Here is a 20,697-nt window from a genome sequence, read left to right as displayed (position 1 = left end):
ATGTTCATCGCCGTCGAACAAAAAAAAATAACAAAAATGCCCGGCTGGTCTAACGAATCAATTCCTTGCATGGCACCCAGCGACGGGCGTGAGCAGGGCTGAACTTGGCCTTTTCAGGGCCCCTCTCCGAATCAGGGGGACAGGGGTAACCAATCCAGCTGTTCTGGCTCCCTTTGTTGGTTGCTATTGAGAGCTGTGTATTTAGACAGCACACAGATGCGTTACGCAGTACAACGCTGCTGCTGCCGCCGATGCTGCGGAATCCGAGCTGGCAGCCAGCAAAGACGAAGGGAGGGATTCGGCGTCGAAGGCCTGTGTGGGGAACTTGACTTAACACGAGGGCTGCTATTGCATGGATCATCGGGTTGCAACACGGCGCGCGCGCGCTGAAGGTCGTTTCCTGGGAATAGCTGTGCATTGATGACCAACCCGCCTCGACGTTGCTCTTCTTTTTTGAGGTTTCCGCTCCTTCATACTCTCCCTCTTTTTTCACATTCTTTTTTGTTTCACGGGCGTGCAGTACACATGCCCCTTTTTGGACGGCTATAATGGATGTGCCTGTCTCTCTCACACACTCTCCATCTCCTTCATACGGCGTTTCAAACGGCGCCCTAGCAGGGCCCCGTCCGCGAACAATTGGGGCGCCCGAGGGTTGTCGTAACACCTAAAACCCTATTTTATTTCCAAGCAGAATGACACCTGGGATATCCCTTCTTGCGTGCTGCCGGCCCCACCGGCGGGCGTCGCCTGTGGTTCATACTCGAAGACCCTGTTTGTTTTGTTCCGCTTTTTTTCTTCTTTTTCTCTCTTCTTCTTTCCCATGTCAGTGTCGAGATTGACGTCGTCCTCGCGCCACGCCAGCCAACGTGCTCCAACATGGTCAGCAGGACAAGTCAGCCAGCCTCACCGGCTGACAAAGCGCGTACAGGGCTTGGGGTCTTGGTGGTGCTGAGGCGGGTGGGCGGCCAGAGGTGATGGCGCCACCTCGGGGCGTGGCTGCATCATCCACAGTATGTGCATACCGGATAATTTATGCCACCCACACTCATCTTCTGTCACCATCCTCATGCTTTGGGGCTCTTCCGGGCTGCCTTCCTCGCTCTCCGCAGATTAAACCGGGACCCCTTGCGGTGCCGAGACGATCTCGGGTCCCGGGGAACGGTGGCTTTTTTTTCTCTTTCTTTCTGCCCTTCCCGCTCGACTTGGGACGAACCAACCCCTCCTTTACCCCCACCATCCCGGCGCGTTTAGACAGCTGCGTTCCGGTAAAAAGGACCTGGTTTAGAACCCTGGCCCGGAAGTATTTCGTGCATGTCCGCATCTCGGATCTCGGAGCCATACTGACCGACCCTTCGGGTGGTTGTGTGGTCTTCTTTATTTGGCTTCCGTAGAGACCCACACTCTCGTTTATCCGTTTCCCTGCTGTCCTTACCCGGATGCTGCTGTCTTTGCCACACGGCCAGCTGCTGAAGTCTGGTCCTCTGGCCGGCCTGGTCCGGGCGGGCCGGGTGTCCATAAAAGACCACACACGGGGGGCGTAAACAGCCGCGAGCAGTCGAAGCTCCCCGAGGAAGCACAGCACGGGGGGCTATGCCTAGGCCTGGAACATGACATTGTCTTTTTTTTTTTTTTTTTGCTCGAGGCTTGAAAAACATGGTGCGTCAATGGGTGAAGCGCTCCTCCAGCCACGCTTCATCGATTACGCATTTCGAATATGCAGGTGGCGGTCATGGAAAAGTCAACGAGGGCACCGCCCAACAATCTCTCCGCAAGACAGATGCGAGCCGCGCAAGTATTTCCTCCGTCTACCCGCCCTCGCTTATGCCGTCCTTTCTTCTCGCACGTGGTACCTAGACAGGCAGGGTGGTAGGTACCTACATATATACATGGCTACCTCCATTGTATACAGTAGAATACTCGCCTCGCCTACGGGTTCCCGGGCAAATCGCCCGATGGGCGTGAAGAGAGCAGGGCAGCACGGCAGGCAGGATGCCTCAGCCCTTGGGTACCTAGCGCCGCCTTTCCCCTCAATGCTGACTGTCGCCCCTTCACCTATTATCAACCGTTATGTAGCCTTATGGGGCTTCTCCGGCCTTTTCAGCCCGCCAGTGCGTCCTCCTTGTCTGACGCGAATGCAGGCCTATGTGATGGTCCCCAGCCAGTAAGACGGGCAGGTTTGGGAAGAGCAGTTGACAGACGGAGAGGAAGAAAAAAAAGCCACGGCGTACTCTATGAGAGGGAAAGGCCAAGGGCCCACCGCCCGCGTCCAACTTGGACACATTGATTGGGCTGTTTCAGCGGGTCGCGGGAAGGGCTCGGCTGGCACGCCTGTGTTTCCGGGGCCTTGCGTTTCTCACCGGCCTCTGCTCCGCCTGCCCTGCCCTCGAGAGGGACTGAGACTGCTTCCATCACATGGGACACAGATGTTGCAACATGGATATCCCGCCTTGCGACGTCGAGGTATACGTAGGCGGTGACGCCGGCGAAGGAGCCGGGAAACGGCAAGTTAATACACTGGGTCCCAGAATCATGAGCCGACATTTCCGGAAAGATGAATTCGAGAGCCGCGCCGTGTGAGCACATGCATACCCTCACCGACCAACTAATGGTCCCAGTCTCACCGTCACGATGGGGAGGAGACGTTACACGGGCCTCGGCCGGCCGTTCTGTCCCGCTGCGGCAACGTAGGAGGAGGAGGAGGAGGAGGCACTCTTTGTTTGTTTCCCTCGGGGTTGAATACCGGATACCCGTTCTTGCTCGCGGCGGCCAGTGCGCTCGAAATGAGACCAGATTGATGAGCCGTATCTCTCCCGTCAAGCGTCAGGCCGGAACGTCTTCTCCAGAGCACGAGCGGACGGTGATGCGATGGGGGCGGGTAAATGCCTCCCCTCCAGAAAAGACGAATGCCTACCTACCCAGGACAGAATTGAAACCCAAGTGAGCCACGCTTCCCAAAAATAAACATGGAAGGCCCTCGCTTGGAAGCGTTTCCCTATTGGGCACCTCGTCGGGAGGGGAATGGGCCTTGGTTGATCAGACCCCTGCTTCCCCCCCAATTTGGATCCCACCACTCAGCGCGGCATCAGCTTCGACCCAGTCTCTTTGACAGCGACGCCAGCCCACAGGCACTCTCGCTCGTCTCGCTCATGGGCAGCTGGGGCACCCGAAAACGCGCATGTGCCAGGGACGTTTATGATCAAACACTTTTAATGGTATGTGTGCACTACCCATGCTTTATTGGGACGGATAAGTCCTTGCTCGACTTATGCTGGTGCTGCTTTGGTGTCCTGACACTTCTTGGCTTCGCAGGTGGCGAGTGGCGCCCTGACATGGGACTAAGCCGGAACGAGCCACAAACCAGGTAGGCCATCCTGGAGCTGATCCGGGTGGAACACGACTCGGCGAAGACTTGGGACGGTTGCGGTGGTAGCTGGAGGTGGTTTCTTTAGCATCGAGGGCAGGGGGTCTTGAAACCTGCCGTTTCTGTTGATGGTCCTGAAAATAAAAAGAAAGATGATGAGGATGATGATGACGAGGAGAAGATATAGAGTTTAGTGGCAAAAAGAAAAGAAAAGTAAACAATAATAAAAGAAAGTGTAAACCGGCCGTCCAGGCCTGTATGTGGCTGATGCTCCAAAACCCCCCGCGCAACGGACGCCGAGTACAGTAACTGGTTCTATTACTATACAACCTCGCCTCTGGATCCCCAATCAGCCGCGGTCCTTGAAGTTGCGATCCACCGGCTGGATCATGATCCTCCGGTAGCTCGTCAAGGGCGGCGTCCCCTTGTCGGTCACCTCGAGGATCAGATGAAGCAGCAGGCCCCTCTCGATCGGGATATTGTCCCGGACCCTCATGCATGATTTGTCTGCCGGCGCTATCGTGACCCTGACCCTGCTCCCGTCCCCACCCTCGGGCTCGATGGTTAGGTCCGAGACCTCGTACGGGTGGAAGGTCTGCGTGGCGCTCGGCTCGCGGTACTGGAACCACCGGAACGCGAGCTCGTCCCCGTCCGGGTCGTAGGTGCCCGAGGCGTCAAAGGCGACGGTGCCGCCCGCGTCCGCCTCGAGCCGCACCGGCTCGCACCCGACGTCCCCGTCGATGGAGATGACGGGGTGGTGGTTGCACGCGGCAAAGTCGGGCGTCAGCGTCCACCACATGCGCGCGGCGAAGTCGTCCTGGAACGCGTTGCGCCACCGCCAGACGGTCGCCTTGTTGGACCGGTACGCGCGCCCGTCGGCGCCCACGACGGTGTCAGTCGTGTCGGCGCGGTGGCCCCACCGGGCCGTGAGCGCGGAGTGGGAGCCCCCCATGTTGACGGGCAGGTAGCGGCCGCCCCACGACCCGTACGACGGCTCCTCGGGCACGCCGAGCCCGTTGCGGATCAGGTACAGGAACGTCGGCGTGTCGCCCTCGATGATGAACTCGAAGTCCGGGTACGCCGCGCCCAGGGGGCCGACCTGAATGTTCTCCCTGACCCACTCGGCCGTGACCTTGGACCCGTCAGGCCCGCCCTGCTCGCCCGGCGCGTCGCCCGAGATGCCGGTCCAGGCCGCGCAGCCGTACTGGTTCCAGCCGTGCACCGAGGCGATGTAGAACACCTCGGGCCACTGTTGCCGGATCCAGGCCCCGCAGTCGTCCTGGTCCGAGATGGTGTAGACGCGGAGGCGCGCGCGGACCGAGGCGGCGTCGGGCCTGTCGCGGATGCGGTGCAGCACCTGCGCCAGCACGTTGACGCCGCCCCAGACTAGCACCCAGAGCGGGTCGTCGGCCGCCGCCGGGGCCGTCAGGCGCTGGAGCAGGAGCTCGCCCCCCTCGCTGAGAGGGACGTCGTCGCCGACCGCTTCCATGCCGTAGACCTAGAGAGCACATCAGACAGTTGAGTGGACATGTTCCTGTAGCTTCACCACTGAGCCAGACCACCTCGAGAGATGTGATACAGCCATGGCGCTTTTCGTCTCCTGTCGGATCTCTGGCTTACCGGAGGCCCTGACCGGATAAGGCCCCTGACCTCGTCCGCGGAGGGGTAGGGGAAGTCAGGATGGACGTGGGCGTTGAGGTTCTCCACCACCTTCTCGTAGGCGTCGACTATTTGGTGGAGGTTTTGCGGCGCGACCCGGTCTCGGAGCCACGTCGACGTCACGGCCACGACGCCTTCGGTGCGGAACTGGTTGGCGTATGTCAGGTATCGGCAGAACGACTCGGCATCGTCCGGCTCGTTGGTGATGTCAGTCAGTATGAAAACGCGGTGCCTCGAGGGCAGCGGTAGCAGTGATGACCTGCCCCGCTGCTGCGTCTGATCTGCAGGCATGATGTTTGGCTCGGGCCGTGGGCAGCACATTTGAAGCTCTCGAGCTGTTGGGTATCATGGCGGAAATGGCGGGCCAGGAAGACGGATGTTGGTGAATCTGGATTGCTCCGCAGCGCACTATTTACCCTCAAGTACTGAATGCTGCCGCCTGCCGCCTGCCATCTTGCCAATCACGATGGGCTGCTCTCCAAGCTGGCTAAACTGCCTGTTGCGGTAATTCTAGTCGCCCGTGACATGTCTGACCCCACCAAAGGGTGCTTCTGTTTTCCCATGTTGGAAAGGAGGCAAACGAGGATGATCCTCGGACCTAGCCAAGTGCACGCTCCCTCTCCCGGGCGTCGACGCATCGCTCGCTTTCCTGCGGATTCACCGTGGGGCTGCGGGGTCCTCCCCGCGCGAGGGGTTTCCTCAGTCCACCGTGTCCGTGGAGCCGTCGGCGAGTACTGCGTAGGTTTTTGTATCACAGCGACTGCTAGCGTAGCCTCATCGCATATCCGCCTTGTGTCACTGGGCGGTGCTGTGAGCTGCGCCGAAAGCAACACGACTCGCCCAGGTCTCGCCGTCCGTGGTCGATGGTGGCGTGGATGGTGCATGATTTGAGTAAGACGCTAAGGTTGGTGGCATGTCTAGAATATCTCTTGATTGAACAGGCGTTCGAATCGGCAGATGGTACCGCTTCGTGATCCGTCTTGTATCCAGACCAAGCTTGTATCGCGTCGTCGTTTCGATTTGCTTCATGGAGCATCTGATCCAGGCCGGACTGGATGGCGAAAGTCCGGAGCTTGATAAGATTCCGGGATTTGGATAGGATGTTGAATCCGCTAGTTCAGCCGATCTCGCGGTGACGCCCATCAGCCTGTTTCATAGCTCGCGGCTGGACTAGCTAGATCAACGAAGGGATGTCGACTTGTGTTGGCGTTTCGGGGACCTCACCTTGACCTGTGAGGTCTGGGATCCGGGAGTATAAGTGAGGGCAAGCCTGCTAGGCCTGCCCCCGGCTGAGTATGTGTTTGACTCCCTGCGATCAAGACTGATATCGGAACCTGTAAAACCCCACAACGCTACAATGTTGCCGCTCCTCTCGGTTGCTCAAGTGCTCCTGAAAATCGGAGGGGTTCTAGCCCTCGCAACTGTCATATCGGTACGTGTAAAGCGTCAATGTCGTCCTGTGGTTCCTTGAAAAAGCCCTATCAAGCAATAGCTAACGTGAACTGTAAAACCAGTACATATACATTGGCTTCAAGAATCCACTGTCACACATATCTGGGCCGTGGTACACCCGCTGGACAACCTTACCATCGGTATACTTTATCCTGACGGCGCGGCACCCGGTATGGATCCATTCGTTGCACGAACGGTACGGGCCTGTTGTGCGCTACGCGCCGGGTGAAGTCGACGTTTCGGACCCTGCGGCGGCGCAGAGCATCCACGCGGCCAAGGCAGGCTTTCTCAAAAGCCCCCTTTACTCGCGCCTCATCACGGACTTGTCCAGCGTGTTTAACGAGATCGGACCAGAGGTTCATCGGCGATACAAGCGTTACCTATCGGGCCACATGTCTGAGACGGGTCTCAAGGCGTTCCTGCCCCGGATCGACGACAAGGTACGGCTGGCGATCCGCAAGATGGCCGAGGAGAGCAGGGGCACACGCGGCGCAGCCGACGTGGCCAAGTGGCTCATGTTTCTGTCCTTCGACGTCATTGGCGACCTGATCTTTGGCTCTTCCTTCGGCCAGCTGGAAAGGGGCGAGAAGAACCGGCCGGTTGATGACTTTGTCAACCTTGGTCCCGCCGGGGGCCTACGGTCCATGTTCCCCACCTTGGCCAAGGTCTCGGCGGTTGTGCCGATCCCGGCCTTCCGTGCGGCGACCCTCATCCAGTGGCGCACATTCGATTACGCACAACGGGCGCTCGACAGCCACCAGAAGCAGGTGGAAGAGGCGGGCGGCGTGGACCCACGACCGACTGTTTTCTCCAGGCTCTATTCGGCAACGGCCGAGGAATCGTGGACACCCGTCGAGGTGCGGGATAACGCCCAGGTGTTCATCGTCGGCGGCAGCGACACCACGGCAAATTCCATGATCTATCTTCTCTGGTCGGTTTGCCGTGGCCCCCGCATCAAGGCCCGGCTGCTCGCAGAGCTCGACACCCTGACTCCGGACGAAGGCGGTGATGGCCAGGACTTCAGCTACGAGCAGCTGCGAGACCTGCCATATGTCAACTGGGTCGTCAACGAGACGCTGCGGCTGTACACGGCGTTGTCGCGCGGGCTACCACGGCTGGTGCCTCAGGGCGGGACCACGCTGGTCGACAAGTTCCTGCCAGCCGGTGCCACGGTGACCACACAGGCTTACAGCCTCCATCAGGACGAAACGGCCTTCCCAGACCCATACAAATTCTATCCGGAGAGATGGGAAAATACCACCCAGCGAATGAAAGACTGCACCATGCCTTTCGGAGGCGGCGCCCGGAGTGAGTGCGGCCTCTCCCTTTTTGCCGTTGATGACTTGAGATGCTAACAAAGAGAACCCGTGATTTCAGCATGCCTCAGCCGACACCTAGCTCGCATCGAACTTCGACTGATCACGGCACGCTTTTTCAAGGCCTTCCCGGATGCCGTTGTCTCGGATCTCGAGGGCATGAGTGACAAGGATATGGAGCCCGCCCTCCATTTCCTCATGGTGCCAAGTGGCCACCGCTGTCTCATCCGGACGGAGGGGCCCGGGGAGAAAAAGGCGTGCAAGTGAGGCAGCTGGCCTATTGTTGGGTGCTTGAGGAAACGGGCGGCTGATGATGATGTCCCCATATTGGTTAAGTGCGTTTTGGGACTCGGATGATGCGGCTCAATGGCCAACACGTGCAGCAAGACTGAAAGTCGGGCTGGAGGGTTTGGATGCCAACTATAGAATCCTGGTCTACCTGTACACCAGTGATTGACAGCAGCGGCTTGGCGTCCTGTCGGCGCAGTGCATGGCTGCCTAGGCCTGATGTCGCTCAATCGATCGGGAAGATCTGCGCGATCCACGATGGATCCACTTGGCGGCTTCACCATGTGGGGCCTCTCTATTTTCTGCCGGGTTGATGGCATGCAGGCGGTGAAAAAGCTTCAGAGCAATTACCTTGGGCCCTCGCAGAGCTATGACGTGGGTCCGTTGTCCACGGCAGCGAGCACCGACCACGCGCTCGTGTCGAGAATCGCCAACTCTGTGATTCTGAGGTTCCCAAACATTCCTTATTCTCGAAATCGAAATTAGCCAGGATTCCAACAGCCGCCGCCTTCCGCGCAACAAACACATCGAGCTCGTCGCCAATCGCGCTCCCCTCTCGCCCGCATCCCTCCTGGCCTCCTCCTCCCACTTCCGAGATGTCGTCCGCAGTCCCGCCCCAGATCATCCAGGTCAAGCGCAAGCGCAACGACGATGGGCCAGTCACTTTCCTACGTCCGTGACGCGATCAAGATCCCTCCCGCCGTCGGGTCTCTGTTCACCATCGTACTGACGGCTGCCTCAAAAGGAATTGAGCAAAGCACCAAGCGCCACCGCACCGGCGCATTTCTGTACCAGCGCCACGACCCCGAGGCCGCTGTAGATTCGCCTGCGGCTGCTGCTGCTCGCCAGCATGCGACGCCGCCCGTCATCCGCTCCTCGCGCCCCGGCGAGGAGAATTTGCCACTTGAGAAGGTCAAGCGCAACCACGCCGCTGCTGCCGCCCATGGCTCGTCTGCCGCAGGTGCAGAGGCAGATGCCCGATCGCGTCGAGGGGGTGCTCCGGCCCCCTCGACCGCTGCGCCCGGCCGCCAGCAACCGACGACGCCCCAAGCTCCGCAACCCGCCGCCAAGGCTGTGATGGAGCCGCGCCGGTTCCACCTCTCGCGTAGCAATAGCCACAACGCCGTCGAGCCTCACTCTCCGCTTAGGCCCGGTGCTCGCGGTGGCAAGGTGCCGCACCCCGCTGCCGCCATCACTGCGACTGCCAAAGGCTCGGCCCCGGCCCTGTTTGTCGAGCGTACCAAGCGCAAACATACCAGCCTAAGGAGAAAGGCGGCGGAGGCAGCGGCCCGGGCCGCATCCCGGTCGCCTCGTCCGACTTCGGCGCAGTCTCAACACGATTCTCGTTCGGACAACGAGCAGCCAGCGCATTCTCGGGCAGACGTGGATGCGGACCTGAGTGACCAGGCCTCGGACACTTTGCATGCACCCAAGCCTAGGCTTCCGCTCCAGCGCCGCCGCGGAGGCGGTTCGGCTGGCTCGTCGACCCCGAAGCTCCCAGATTCGCTCGTGAATCGCTGGGACACGGACATGGATAAACTCGCGCGCGAGATGAACGAGTACACGCTGCAGCATATCGCTCGCGACCTAGAGCAGATCCAGGAGAGAGATGCGGCTGCCGCGCCTAAGCAAGCAGCGGCAGCAGCCAGCAATGCCGCCAGGGGCTCGGCCAAGGAGCAGAAGGCCTCCTCGAACTCGCCCATGAAATTCAAGCCACACCCACCGGCTAAGCGGTACCCTGAGAGGCACCCCCAGCGCACAAAATCCGCAGCCGCTCATCGTGGGACTGCAGCAGAAAGTTCGAATGGCAACGGGGGTGGTATGGACGTGGACATGGACGTGGACAGGGAAGTTACCAGCGATAGTGAGGATGATGATGCCGACTATGTCATCGATACCTATGTCCGCGTGACGGCCGACTCGGTTCGAGCTCAAGCCACTCCCGATAAGGTCGGGCTGCTGGTGCTGGACAACGAGCCGGATCTAGAGTATTTCTATGGCCAGGAAAGCGACAGCGAGGATGAGCTCGAGGACGAAGACGACGAGAACGGTTCGTACACAAGAAACCCCTTTGCCCCGTTTGTTCCTGCACACAAGGATGGAAAAGATAGGATTGGCTGACTCGGGCATGCTCACCAGCGGAGAACTATTACGCGGCTGACTACCCGGACGACGAGGTGGCGACGGATGACGAATTTGACCGCAACCCGTACCTGTACCGCACCGGCAACGCCTCGGACCTGGAGGAGTTTGACGAGGCGAGCGAGTCGGAGGACAATGACGAGGGTGACGATCGATTTAAGATCACAATCGGCAAGCCACAAAATCTGCCTGGACTCTACTAGGTCGTGAGCACTGCCTAAGCCCTGTGTTTGATTGCGCCGAGACGGCAACGAGATGGAAGGGGAGAGGGGCCCCTGCAGGGTAGCGAGCTGGTGTCTCAGCCTCGGCCACCAATCATGTGTATCTCGCCAGCAGAGCTGCTCCCTCGCCCCCTAGCCTAGCCTATGTATTAATCCTTGAGTCTGCGTCAGCCTCTCCCTGCATCTTGCGTCTTGCATTACCCATTAATCGGCAGTGGCGGACACACTCGCGATCCCCGCTTGGCCAACATATCCCTATGGTGGCTGGCAGTGGAAACATGGCTTTCATTGGACCCTGCATGTCTTGCTTTGGTGGGGTTCAGCTCGGGATGCCAAAGATCGGTGTAGCTCACTCCCTGTTTCGCCTCTTCAGTCCCAGAACCCGACTTCACATCCTTTCCTTCTTTCTAATTATCCGGCGCGTTTGTAATAGTATATCATTATGCATTGAAAACACCGAGGTATGCGCGGGCCGTGGGGACATTTACATGTGGAGATGTCTCATGGACTCTTGAAACAGACAAGCCAATAAGCCGACGCTTGCCTTTATGCCAGCTGGTAAAAAAAAAACACCTGCTTTTTTTCTGCTACCAATCCGACAAAAAACAAATATGAACGAACTATGCCGTCTCTGTTGACTGATTGTCCTGTGTTTGCGCTAAACAGTGCATTGTTGGGTAAAAGGGCGAGAAACAGAAACGAGATAATACAAAAGAATGCGATAAACGGAACTAGGGAAACTGTCAAGGAAAAAGAAAAAAAAACATTGAGATAGCCAGCCCTAGGAGGCGGATATGATGGCGCTGCGGGGTATGGAAACGCCGTATTTCTCACCTGGAAGTGAACGCCGACCCATGATGTTGATGTGAGAAGAAAGCATGATACTGGTTACCCGGCTTGGGAAGGGGGTCAAAGTAAGTAAAAAAGGAAAAAGGAAAGAGATTGATAACGTAAATGTCAAATACAGCGTATCCCGAAGCAAAAACAGGGCAGAGGCAGAAATTAGCGACGAGAAGCAAAAGAGCACGGGAGAGGGTGTGACATGAGAACAAGAGACTAAAAGAATAAGAAAAGGTGAGCGATACGGAAAAAAAGGGAACAAAACAGTGTCAAATGCTTTTTGAAATGAGTGAAGTGGCGTTATCGGCGTGTGTATGTGTGTGTGTGTGTGTGTGTGTGTGGCGTGTGTCTGCGTGACCAAGTTGGGGTGGGAGTCTGGCGAGAAGGGACTAGAGGGTAGAGAAGAGGTCCCGGGCGGGCGAGGGGGTGGCCGTGGGAGTTCGCTGCTGCTGCTCGGCGGGCGCGTCCGGGCTCTTTTTGACTCTGCGCTGGCAGTCCAGCCTCTCAGGGAGCACCTTCATGTGCTGCTGCTCGGCCCAGGTGGGCACGCCGAGTTCTCTGCGCTGTCTCTCACGGATGGCGGCTGTAAGAAAGGGAGAGAGAGAGAGTGGGGGTTAGCATGAAAGCAAGGAAGAGTTAAAGTGAGTGTGAGAGAGGGGAAGAGGGAAAGAAAAAAGAGACAAAAACTTACCCAACCTCCTGGCCCGACGCATGTCCTGCTCGTCCACAAACCAGTAGTTCATGGCGGCGACGCGCTCGGGGTAGCGGTCGACGAGGCCCGGCAGGCGGACGCCGTGGTCCTTCTCGTCGCGGCACTTGATCCACTCGTCCATCTCGCGGCCGTCGGGGGCGAAGCGGACGCCGCCGCCGCCGTCGAGCACGGGGATGACCTCGTTGATGCGGTAGAAGATGGCCTGGGCGCCGTCCTGGCGGCGGTGGTCGGGCAGCCGGGTCGCGTGCTCCGACGGGCTCAGGTAAGGGCCCAGCCGGTCCAGGGCCCGGTTGAACTCGGTCGTGACCGTGTCCCACTTCAGGTTCTTCTCCACCTTCATGTAGACGATGAAGTCGCCGTGCGCGAGCGGGTACTTTGCGTTGGAGCCCGGCCCGCGCTTCTTGCCCGTCTTTCTGCGGGCGGCGGCGGCGGCGATGGAGGAGGAGGAGGACGACGACGACGACGAGGGAGAAAGGGGAGGGGGAGAGGAGGAAGTGGCTGGCGACTTGGCGGCGACGACGGGCGCGTCGCTGTCGCTGTCCCTCCTCCGCAGGCGCCGCCGCGTCGCAGACAGCTCCGTCGTCTTCTTGACGCGCCAGGGCTCATCCCTGGCCGCCCTTGGGGAGACCGCGGGCTGGCAGACGACGGCGGCGGCCGTGGCCCTGTCCAGCTCCTCGGTTGACCGCCGCCGCCGCCTGAAGGTGGAGGAGGAGGTCCTCCTCCTTGCGGCCGCTGACGGTGGTGGTGGTGGCGGCGGTGCTCCCATCTCTGGGCTCGGGCGACCGCAAGGGGCGGCGGCGGCTGCTGCTGCGGAATAGTCGGCCGCCGTCACGGGGAACGCAAACCTGAATAGGGACGACAGGGAAGAGGACGACGAGACGGCGGCAGCGGCGGAGGCGTCGGTGGACAGCGTGAAAGAGTCTGTGAGCGGCGTTATCGGGGGTGACGGCAGCTGGAAGCGGTGTCCTGCCCCTGACGGCGGCGGCGGGGGCGGTGGGCAGAATACCGAGGGACTGGAGGGGAGCGTGGGCGACGGCAGGGCGGACGGAGCGAGCGACATCAGGCGCCTGTCGAGGCTCGACGCCTCGGAGCACGTCGACCTCGGGGTCGGCGGCAGCTCGGAGCCATAGCTGCCGCGCCTCTCCCAGCCGGCCTGGTGCTGCTGCCCACCTCGGCCCGCGTCCGAGATGGCGAAGAGGTTCTGTATTCTCGGGAGGGCCGTGGAGGGCTGACCATGCTGGTGTTGGGGGTCTGTTTCTCCATATTGTGTTAGAGACGGGCGAGGACTTGTATGTGTGTGTGTCTGTGTGTGTTGGGATGCCAGCGGCCGTGCTCATGTCTGCTTACCTTGTATATCAGGGATGACCAGAGACTCGAACGGGGTGGTGATGTTGGGGGACGAGGCCCTACGAAGCAAGGCCGGAGTGTGGGCGGCGTCCAGCCCGGAGCGCCCGCCGTCATTGCGGACGCTTATTTGGGGGTTTGGAGAGACACCCATGGTGAAGAACGAGAGGGCTTCTTTGTCTCTGGATGGTGAACAAAGGCGAGTAGGGCTATGCAGGGAGCGTCCGGGAGTGGAATGCTGGGGATTTCACTCAGGGAGGGGATATATCGGGCTTATATGTATATCAAGGGAAAAACCCAAGCAGCAGGTCCAAGGGGGAGGAGGTAGGGAGAGACATTGGCCGAGAGAGGGGAGGGGAGGGAACAGGGGGGGCGTGTGAGACGGCATGCTCTGCGGACGAGACATGCCGCAACGGCGGGACATGCGGGCGCGAGGTGAAGGGTCTCGCGGCACCATAGGTAGGGATGGGGGAGAAAACAAAGGCAGTCAGTGCGCGTCGATCGGCACCGTCGTCACCACGGCCTCTTTTCCGGGCCGGGGCAGGCATGAAAAAAAGGGCAGATCCTGGAGGGGCAAAGCCCAAGAGGATGGGGATGGGGGGGCTGGCAACAGGCCGGCGCGCACACGCCTTCCCTGAGACGCAATAACCAGAAAGTGGGGGATCCACACAAGGTGGTGGTGGTTGTCTGATGGAGAAGCCCAGTTGGGCTCCCCGGCTCGCTTCCCGGGTTGAGCAGGACGGATTAGGCAAGGGAGGGGAGGGAGGGGCGGCCGAGAGGTGTGCGGCTATGATGCAAGGCCGGAGCATATGGCCCAAATGCTTGGACGCCCTCAACTATCAGGAGGTGGAGGAGGACAAGGAGGAGGACGAGGACGAGAAGCACGTCCCACCCGCAGTGCACCCATAAACGGCCAAGAGACTCATCGCGTGCTCTCTTACTCTAGTCCTCGGAACGGGGCCCCAGGTCTCCATGATGCGTGTACGCCCCCCCATGGCGTGAGAGCCTGGTCATCAGTCCCGGGCCCCTAGTCCTTGTCCGGCTATTTTTCGATTAGTTGGTAGCAGTAGCAGGAGCGGTTGTGCAGTAGCAACATTAGCAACATTAGCAACCAACAATATCAACATCAAAAGTCCAGGACAGGGTGACGAGAATTTTTGTGGGAAGATTGCAGGCTGCGGCGGACGAAAAGAGAAGCAATATGCCCAAAAGAGAAGGATGAGGATCGACCGCGATGCAACGCAAGCCATGCAGCCATCTTTTCCACCCCCTAATCCCTGGACGCATCCCAAGCGAGAGGGTTTTGCGGACCCGCCCTCCTCTCAAGGGAGAGGGAGAGCAACTGCAGTGGGCAGAGGCAGAGAGGCTTTAGCTCGGCGCAAGCGAGGAGAGCCCTCGGCCAGGGCGAATGCGGACAAACAACACGCACGTAAGGTCGAAGGGAGGAAGAGAAGCAAGCGTACTTTTGTCGCCACCCGGGGCTAGCTTAGCTGCCTTTTGCCTTGCCTTAATGATGCCAATACGCGAGCCTGCATACATGGGACGAGCGACATATTGACCAGGGCCGCAGTAGCGGCAGCACTAGCAGCCCTGTTGGAAGGATGTTGGGCAATCCCTTTTCAGGATATCCAATGCTGCGAGTTGGGTTGAGAGCATCGCGGCATTGTCTCGAACCGGCGATCATCTGTCTCTGCCACTCCCCCAAAGATAGAAACACCAAACAAACATGGACCCTGGTAGATACCCTGGCAGGTATATCGGTGATCACCCCGGGTAGACGGCAGGGGTCGCTCGACCATCGCTTTGCTTTCCGAACTGCCCCCGTCGTTACCCTGGCTTCCGCGACCCAGCAATGCCGGCAAGTAACCTGACAACCTGGTCCAGGACACACCTCTCCCCAGTTGCCACGAGGCCCTCGTAGATACGACGACGGGCGTCCGACGCGATGGGCTCACCACAGGCCATACTGGCCCACCTGCTCGGCCGCTCGGCCGCCCAACAATTAAGCCGTTGTAACCTTTTTCTCCTTCTTGACAAGGCAAACCAGACTGTGGTTGCTCACGGACGACGTGGGTCTTCCCAAGGTCAGCAGCTGCGGCCCTCGGTGTGTGGTTTTGGTGAATGGCCGATCCCTTTGTTCCCCCCTGTACTTTTCCTTCCTTGTTTGTACATAGACGGTATTGCGTGCCAGGCCCACGAGGCCGGCCTGACGAGCCCCCCCTCCCTCGTCCCCGCCTACGTGACGAATACCACTCGGGGCCATACGGGATGGTGAGGACAGGTGTTTAAAAAAAGAATCACAGGGAGGAAGCAAAAAGACTGCTGCCACGCTACCAGGGCGAGGGAGGCGGGTATCTCTGCATCCCCGGGCTGATGATGATGAGTGAAGGCGACGCAAGACAGGGCAGGACGGGGCAGGGCATGGGTCGATGAGACTGCGCGGACTCGGGCAGGGCAGGCCAGGGATATCACTTGCATGGTTCGTTCTTTTGGAGTCTTGCCAATTCCCAAGGGAGTGGTTTGGGTGGCCATTAGAGGGACAATAGCTCGCTCAGGACCGACGAATAGGGATCAAGGAGAGCAAAAGCAGAAGCGGATAGAGAGAGGCCTCTCCGGCAGGCATGCTTAGCGCAGTGTTAGCCATCTCAGCCGCGCGCGCGCCAACTGGCTCGATCGGCTGGGCTAGGGCTAGGCTGGGCTACGTGCATTATTTTTATGCACGTCTGCCCTTGTGTCACTCTCGCTTGGGGAAATCATCAGCGTGATGGGAGCCCGGACTAAGTAGGACCGGTCTGTCACAAGCGTCTTTTTGTTTCTGAGCGGAAAGTTCTGGGGATTTCGAGGCCGAAGGGAGAAGTAGGGCGCACGGCGAAAAAAACAAAAAAAACATCGTCGATGTAACGCTAGCACAGAGCTTGACAGGCGACTGGTCTGTTTCTGTCTGACTGTTGTCTGACGTTTGACGTTTTGCTAGTACCCTCCCTAACTAGGCACCTATCTATAAGTGAACGGATAGCACTAATACGTACCAAGGCAGATACCACCTACCTGGTTGCCAGCTAGTGCGACACTCGCCCATGCCGGCCGGGCATGACGACGCGTAGTACGCAAAACACGTGATGACAACAAGAGCAGAGAGTGAGCAGATCTAGCAGGCAGGCAATCGTGGGGGAGGGCCGTTGGATTGTGTCGTCATGTTAGCCTCGAAGAGGGCAGATTGTCACCCCCAGTCGAGGTCGAGAAGGAGAGGACGAATGCAGAGTGTGACGGCCGATCGCGACGACGTCCATGCGCCACCAGAGCCCAGACGGTTGGGTCAGGCTGTCAGCACACGCCGGCTCCGCCTCGGTGCAATAGTCGCGTTGGCGCTGACCAATAGTGCGGTGGATCGCCCCGCAGCTAGGCTTGGTGCTGCTAGAGTCTTGTTTAGCACAGAAGGAAAGAGACAAGTGATGGACGAGGAGGAGGAGGAGGAGCAACAAAAAAAAAAGAAGAACAAGAAAAAGGAAAGAAAAAAACGAACCACCACCGGTCGCATGGCTACCCGCACCACATACCACGCCGTTCCATCGGGGATTATTAGTTCTCGGACGTATTCGAGCCGCGCCCCTCGTCGCCTGGGCTAGCGAAGCCGGTGTCTCTTTTGCCTGGCAGTCGAGGTCGAGGTCACATCGAGGCCCCCCTCCGAGGGCCCGTCTGTCTGTCCGGAAGCAGAGTCGAAGGTGCGGTCGACTCGGGTTCCTTCAGCCTCACACTCTGGCGCGTGCACACAGGAAAGGATCGCCGTGCCACCCGCTTAGCGTGGGCCTCCCTTGCCGACGGGGCGGAAATATTATATTCTCCTTGGTGTGTGCATCAGCTGTTGCTTGCTCGGGCCTGCAGAGGGTGGGGAAATTGGGCTGGGCTGGGAGAGAGAGAGGGGGGATGTTGGCTGCATCATGGATGTCTCCTAAACTTCTTTCTCTCTTTCTCCTCCCGCTCTCCCACTTCTCGTTTTGGCTATCCCTTCTTCCGAATCGGTCGGCAGGTGGTACGAGCTGAGATCTGTGGCTGGAGGAATGCAGTCCACACACTGATAGGGTGCCAGGGCAATATTGAACATGTGTCGTCCGGCTCTCGATCATGTCAGCGCATCGAGACCCTGACCCAAAAGAGAAGGTCAACCGAAACCGTTTGGACTGGGGGGCGGCGTGGCCGCTCGAGGCGAAACAAAGCGGAGAGAAAGCTTGAGAGAAGAACAAAAATAGCGGTCCAAAGCCCTCGGATTGGAGCGGACGGGACAGGCCGCCGGCAAGTGGGGGGGACGGTCACGAATCAATTGAAGCATCCTGACTCGCGCGGGGCAGCAGCCTTGCTCGGAACGGAGATTTTGGTAGTTGTGGTTGTTGGGTGGATCTCGTGGGTTGGAATGTCACAATGTGGGCGGACGGACCCCTGTGCTGGGCAGCATTCAGCAAACACAAAGCACAGCAGCAGCAGCAACAGTAGCAACAGCAACAGCAGCAATAACATCAGCAAGCAGGGTCTGCTTCTGCTTCGACAGGCCACCAAAGGATACGCACCCTCAGCAGACACCATCTGTTGCTGCAGCTTTGACAGCTGCATCCATCGACCGGCTGCATGCATCCCAACCCATCGGAAATTGCGACCCTGTATCCACCTCACTTTGTGAGCGCGGCTGTAGTGTGAGGCCGGTGGCAAGGGGTACGTATGCGGAAGCTGGGTAGCACTGTCCTCACAACGGCCACCTGAAAATAGAGAGAGACGAAAGAGAGAACTGACGAAATAAATAAAATAAGAAAAAAAAAGGGCCGACCGGTCTGGGCGTACCCGTCTGTTCGACGCGAGCCCACGTCTCTTATTATCGCCCCGCTATATCAAAATGTGTGCAAGGGGAGGCGATCGCGTGCCTTGTGGCTGCCTGCACCGCCGACAACCTCCTGCCCGGGCAGCTACGGGGTGCGGGAACCCGACCCATGGGTCCTCGCGGGCTAAAGGCGGGTGGTTCGTCTCTCTTCACGAACGCTACTGGCAGACACGGCGGGAAAGTCTGGGAACGACTCCTCTCCGGCAAAGCTCCTGGCAGTTCGTAACCCCAACAGGATTGGTTAGCGGATCAGGAACTGCATGCAGGCAGGGGGTCTAAAAGGGTTTCCAATATGTGCCATGCTGGCGGTGTTCAACACAAAGGGGGAGATAGAAAAAGAGGAAGGTGAAAAAAAAAGAAGGAACAAAAGAAAAGGGATAACCTACCATCCTCGCTCGCAGCCGCCACTCAGGAAGCTGCAGTCGCTATTGGATTCGCAGATCCAGCCACCACCAACCCCACGCCCTCCTCTCCAAGCATCCACCCGTTCCCTAGGGATGCTCGAACGGACCTCTTGGGCGGCGGCGGCGCTCTCCTGCTGTCTCAGTTCCAACTGCACCTCTTGACCCGTCGTAACGTCCCCGGGCTTCTGCGTCCCCACCGGGACTGCATCATCTGAAGTCGTCGGCGTCTTGGCTGCTGCCGTAGCGCGGGCATCACGAGCTGGAGCAGTTTCCTCCTCCTCCTCCTTGCCTGCCGCTCCCACTCCTCCTCCCCCCTCACCCTCATCCTCCCCCTTCTCACCTGCCGCAGCCCCCGCCCTCCTGCGGTAGACGCTGAGGCCGCAGGTGAAGGCGCCAAAGTCGTCGGCGCCCGCCACGTCGTCGGGCATGCGGCCAGTCAGGACCCTACCCAGCGCGATGACGGCCGCGGCGTGCGTGCAGACGACGACGGCCCGCGCGCCCTCGGCATCGCAGCGCCCGATGATGCGCGCCGCCGCCAGCGCCACCCGGTCGTGCAGCTCCGCGACCGACTCGCCCCGGGAGGGGGGCACCACCTCGGCCCGGTACGCGCCGTCCAGCATGTCCGGGAACAGGCCCGCGAGCACCTCGGGCGGCGCGGGTGCCGGGTGCGCAAAGGGCGCGGCCCCGAACCACTCGGCCACGCCGGGCTCCACCCGGACCTTTAGGGCGGCGCTCGGCGGCTGCGGCGGCGCCGCGGCATCGCTGCTGCTGCTGCTGCTGCTGCTGCCGGCCTGGGCTGCGCGGGCAAAGGGCTCTATGGTCTGCAGGCAGCGGTAGAAGGGGCTGGAGTAGATGCGCTCGATGGGCGGCTCGACGGCGAGCAGGTGGCGGCCGAGCTCCCTGGCCTGGTCCAAGCCGTGCGCCGTCAGGGCGGGGTCGTTTGCTATACCGGTCGGCGACCGGATGGTGGCGGTATACTTGCCGGTTGACGGGTCAACTGTCCAGCTGGAGCGGAACTAAAAACCACAATGACAAGGCAGCGGTGGTGGGGAGGGAGCATAGCGCCAACCCAGCCAGAAGAAGGGATATGTTAGAAGTCAGAACAAAAAAAAAAAAAAAAGCCATTTGCCGGTTTGTTTCACAAGATGCAGTAGAGAGGCCCTCTTCCGCCCCTAGTAGTCAGATAAACAGCCGTAGCTCCAGGAGGTGGCAAGCACTAGCAGGCCAGTGTCCCAACGATACTGTGTGCGACGGCGTGACGCAAGGGGGGAGAGACGACACAAAGACTCAATGGAACTCGGAGCTTTGCTTGTGACACTTCACCGCCCGCCGAACCTCTTTCGTTCCCTTGCCTTACTGCCCCTAGTGATGCTCTTTCTACGTACCCCGTGGCGCGTGACATAGATGACCTCCAGCCCCATATTGCTCGCTGCACTCGGCTAGGTCGGTGGGTAGGTAGGGAGGTGTGTTGAAGGGCCGTTTTTTTCTTGTCTCGTTCTTTATCGCATTTTGAACTTTGATGAGAAGTGGTTCAACGCACCGTGTAGCCATGTGAGAGGCCCCGCCTTCCAGCAGAGTGGAGGTTGCATCCAAAACGGCAAGTGGCCGGGCGGGTGGGTGTCAAAGCCCCCACCCATACGATCGATCCACTATAGCCCCCCTTTTTTTGCCTTGCCTTTTTTGTGGTGTTTCCCATTCTTCCCCCTACCCAGCCCCCCCCCACGGCGGCGTTCCCTCGTGCCTTCTGCTTGGTGGGATTATTCGCGGCTGATATATGTTGCTTCTTATTCGGATGTTCCTCGCTTGGCACGTTGCACGTAGCTTCTATGTGGTGCCGTCATCCCCTCCTCCATGACTGCAGCTCTGGGCGCTGTAAGCTCTCCCTTGCAGGGCGGCGACGGACTATTCGTCAAGTAGCTAAAGGGAACTGTCAGCTTGCCCGTGACCTACTAATGAAAAGTCGGCCCGCAACAAGGCCAGACGGTAGCCGGCGCACCGTGAAAGGGCCTCTTTCGCCTACGCACCGCACCGACTGTAGACTGGGCCGACGTCGGCCCCCCGCCCAGTGGAAGCCGATTCCGATGACAAGGC

The 20,697-nt window shown here is 59.4% G+C and overlaps 9 protein-coding genes across 9 annotated transcripts; 5 read left to right on the top strand and 4 right to left on the bottom strand.

The window, feature by feature from the left end:
- Window positions 1-2,229: 2,229 nt before the first annotated feature.
- On the bottom strand, window positions 2,230-2,613 carry GGTG_03951 (hypothetical protein; the record flags this gene model as incomplete). Its single annotated transcript, XM_009221738.1, has 1 exon — window positions 2,230-2,613. The coding sequence occupies exon 1, from the start codon at window positions 2,581-2,583 to the stop codon at window positions 2,230-2,232; it is 354 nt and encodes a 117-aa protein (XP_009220002.1). The 5' UTR covers window positions 2,584-2,613.
- GGTG_03950 (hypothetical protein) lies at window positions 2,402-3,625 on the top strand. The gene has a single exon (XM_009221737.1). It carries the CDS (start codon window positions 2,964-2,966, stop codon window positions 3,363-3,365), a length of 402 nt encoding a protein of 133 aa, XP_009220001.1. The 5' UTR covers window positions 2,402-2,963; the 3' UTR covers window positions 3,366-3,625.
- Window positions 3,351-5,881, bottom strand: GGTG_03949 (hypothetical protein). Its single transcript, XM_009221736.1, has 2 exons — window positions 4,982-5,881; window positions 3,351-4,859 (listed from the first exon to the last, which is right to left on the bottom strand). Exons 1-2 carry the CDS (start codon window positions 5,339-5,341, stop codon window positions 3,711-3,713), a joined length of 1,509 nt encoding a protein of 502 aa, XP_009220000.1. The 5' UTR covers window positions 5,342-5,881; the 3' UTR covers window positions 3,351-3,710.
- Window positions 5,882-6,005: 124 nt separating this feature from the next.
- On the top strand, window positions 6,006-8,468 carry GGTG_03948 (hypothetical protein). Its single transcript, XM_009221735.1, has 3 exons — window positions 6,006-6,452; window positions 6,556-7,780; window positions 7,850-8,468. The coding sequence occupies exons 1-3, from the start codon at window positions 6,378-6,380 to the stop codon at window positions 8,053-8,055; spliced, it is 1,506 nt and encodes a 501-aa protein (XP_009219999.1). The 5' UTR covers window positions 6,006-6,377; the 3' UTR covers window positions 8,056-8,468.
- Window positions 8,469-8,672: 204 nt separating this feature from the next.
- GGTG_03947 (hypothetical protein) lies at window positions 8,673-10,421 on the top strand (the record flags this gene model as incomplete). The annotated part of the gene is made up of 3 exons (XM_009221734.1): window positions 8,673-8,748; window positions 8,822-10,126; window positions 10,216-10,421. The coding sequence occupies 3 exons, from the start codon at window positions 8,673-8,675 to the stop codon at window positions 10,419-10,421; spliced, it is 1,587 nt and encodes a 528-aa protein (XP_009219998.1).
- A 296-nt stretch (window positions 10,422-10,717) lies between these two features.
- Window positions 10,718-11,283, top strand: GGTG_03946 (hypothetical protein; the record flags this gene model as incomplete). Its single annotated transcript, XM_009221733.1, has 2 exons — window positions 10,718-10,900; window positions 11,215-11,283. 2 exons carry the CDS (start codon window positions 10,718-10,720, stop codon window positions 11,281-11,283), a joined length of 252 nt encoding a protein of 83 aa, XP_009219997.1.
- Window positions 11,284-11,598: 315 nt separating this feature from the next.
- Window positions 11,599-13,489, bottom strand: GGTG_03945 (hypothetical protein; the record flags this gene model as incomplete). The annotated part of the gene is made up of 3 exons (XM_009221732.1): window positions 11,599-11,862; window positions 11,971-13,242; window positions 13,339-13,489. The coding sequence occupies 3 exons, from the start codon at window positions 13,487-13,489 to the stop codon at window positions 11,669-11,671; spliced, it is 1,617 nt and encodes a 538-aa protein (XP_009219996.1). The 3' UTR covers window positions 11,599-11,668.
- Window positions 13,490-14,025: 536 nt separating this feature from the next.
- GGTG_03944 (hypothetical protein) lies at window positions 14,026-14,244 on the top strand (the record flags this gene model as incomplete). Its single annotated transcript, XM_009221731.1, has 1 exon — window positions 14,026-14,244. One exon carries the CDS (start codon window positions 14,026-14,028, stop codon window positions 14,242-14,244), a length of 219 nt encoding a protein of 72 aa, XP_009219995.1.
- Window positions 14,245-17,858: 3,614 nt separating this feature from the next.
- Window positions 17,859-20,027, bottom strand: GGTG_03943 (hypothetical protein; the record flags this gene model as incomplete). The annotated part of the gene is made up of 3 exons (XM_009221730.1): window positions 17,859-18,414; window positions 18,589-19,583; window positions 19,992-20,027. The coding sequence occupies 3 exons, from the start codon at window positions 20,025-20,027 to the stop codon at window positions 18,327-18,329; spliced, it is 1,119 nt and encodes a 372-aa protein (XP_009219994.1). The 3' UTR covers window positions 17,859-18,326.
- Between the last annotated feature and the right edge of the window lie 670 nt (window positions 20,028-20,697).

Source organism: Gaeumannomyces tritici (assembly GCF_000145635.1).
Source record: "Gaeumannomyces tritici R3-111a-1 unplaced genomic scaffold supercont2.2, whole genome shotgun sequence".
NCBI classification, from domain to species: Eukaryota; Fungi; Ascomycota; class Sordariomycetes; order Magnaporthales; family Magnaporthaceae; genus Gaeumannomyces; species Gaeumannomyces tritici.
The sequence above is the reverse complement of the archived record's forward strand: the minus strand, read 5'-3'. Positions and strand labels throughout refer to the sequence as shown.

Excerpts from the sequence above, each read along its gene's own strand:
- GGTG_03950 (XM_009221737.1), top strand. The coding sequence starts at position 2,964 with ATGGAAGGCCCTCGCTTGGAAGCGTTTCCCTATTGGGCACCTCGTCGG.
- GGTG_03949 (XM_009221736.1), bottom strand. The coding sequence starts at position 5,341 with ATGTGCTGCCCACGGCCCGAGCCAAACATCATGCCTGCAGATCAGACG. Across the intron at positions 4,860-4,981 it reads TTATCCGGTCAGGGCCTCCG|GTCTACGGCATGGAAGCGGT; the intron begins GTAAGCCAGAGA and ends TGTGCTCTCTAG.
- GGTG_03948 (XM_009221735.1), top strand. The coding sequence starts at position 6,378 with ATGTTGCCGCTCCTCTCGGTTGCTCAAGTGCTCCTGAAAATCGGAGGG. Across the intron at positions 6,453-6,555 it reads CCCTCGCAACTGTCATATCG|AATCCACTGTCACACATATC; the intron begins GTACGTGTAAAG and ends ATTGGCTTCAAG. Across the intron at positions 7,781-7,849 it reads TTTCGGAGGCGGCGCCCGGA|CATGCCTCAGCCGACACCTA; the intron begins GTGAGTGCGGCC and ends CCGTGATTTCAG.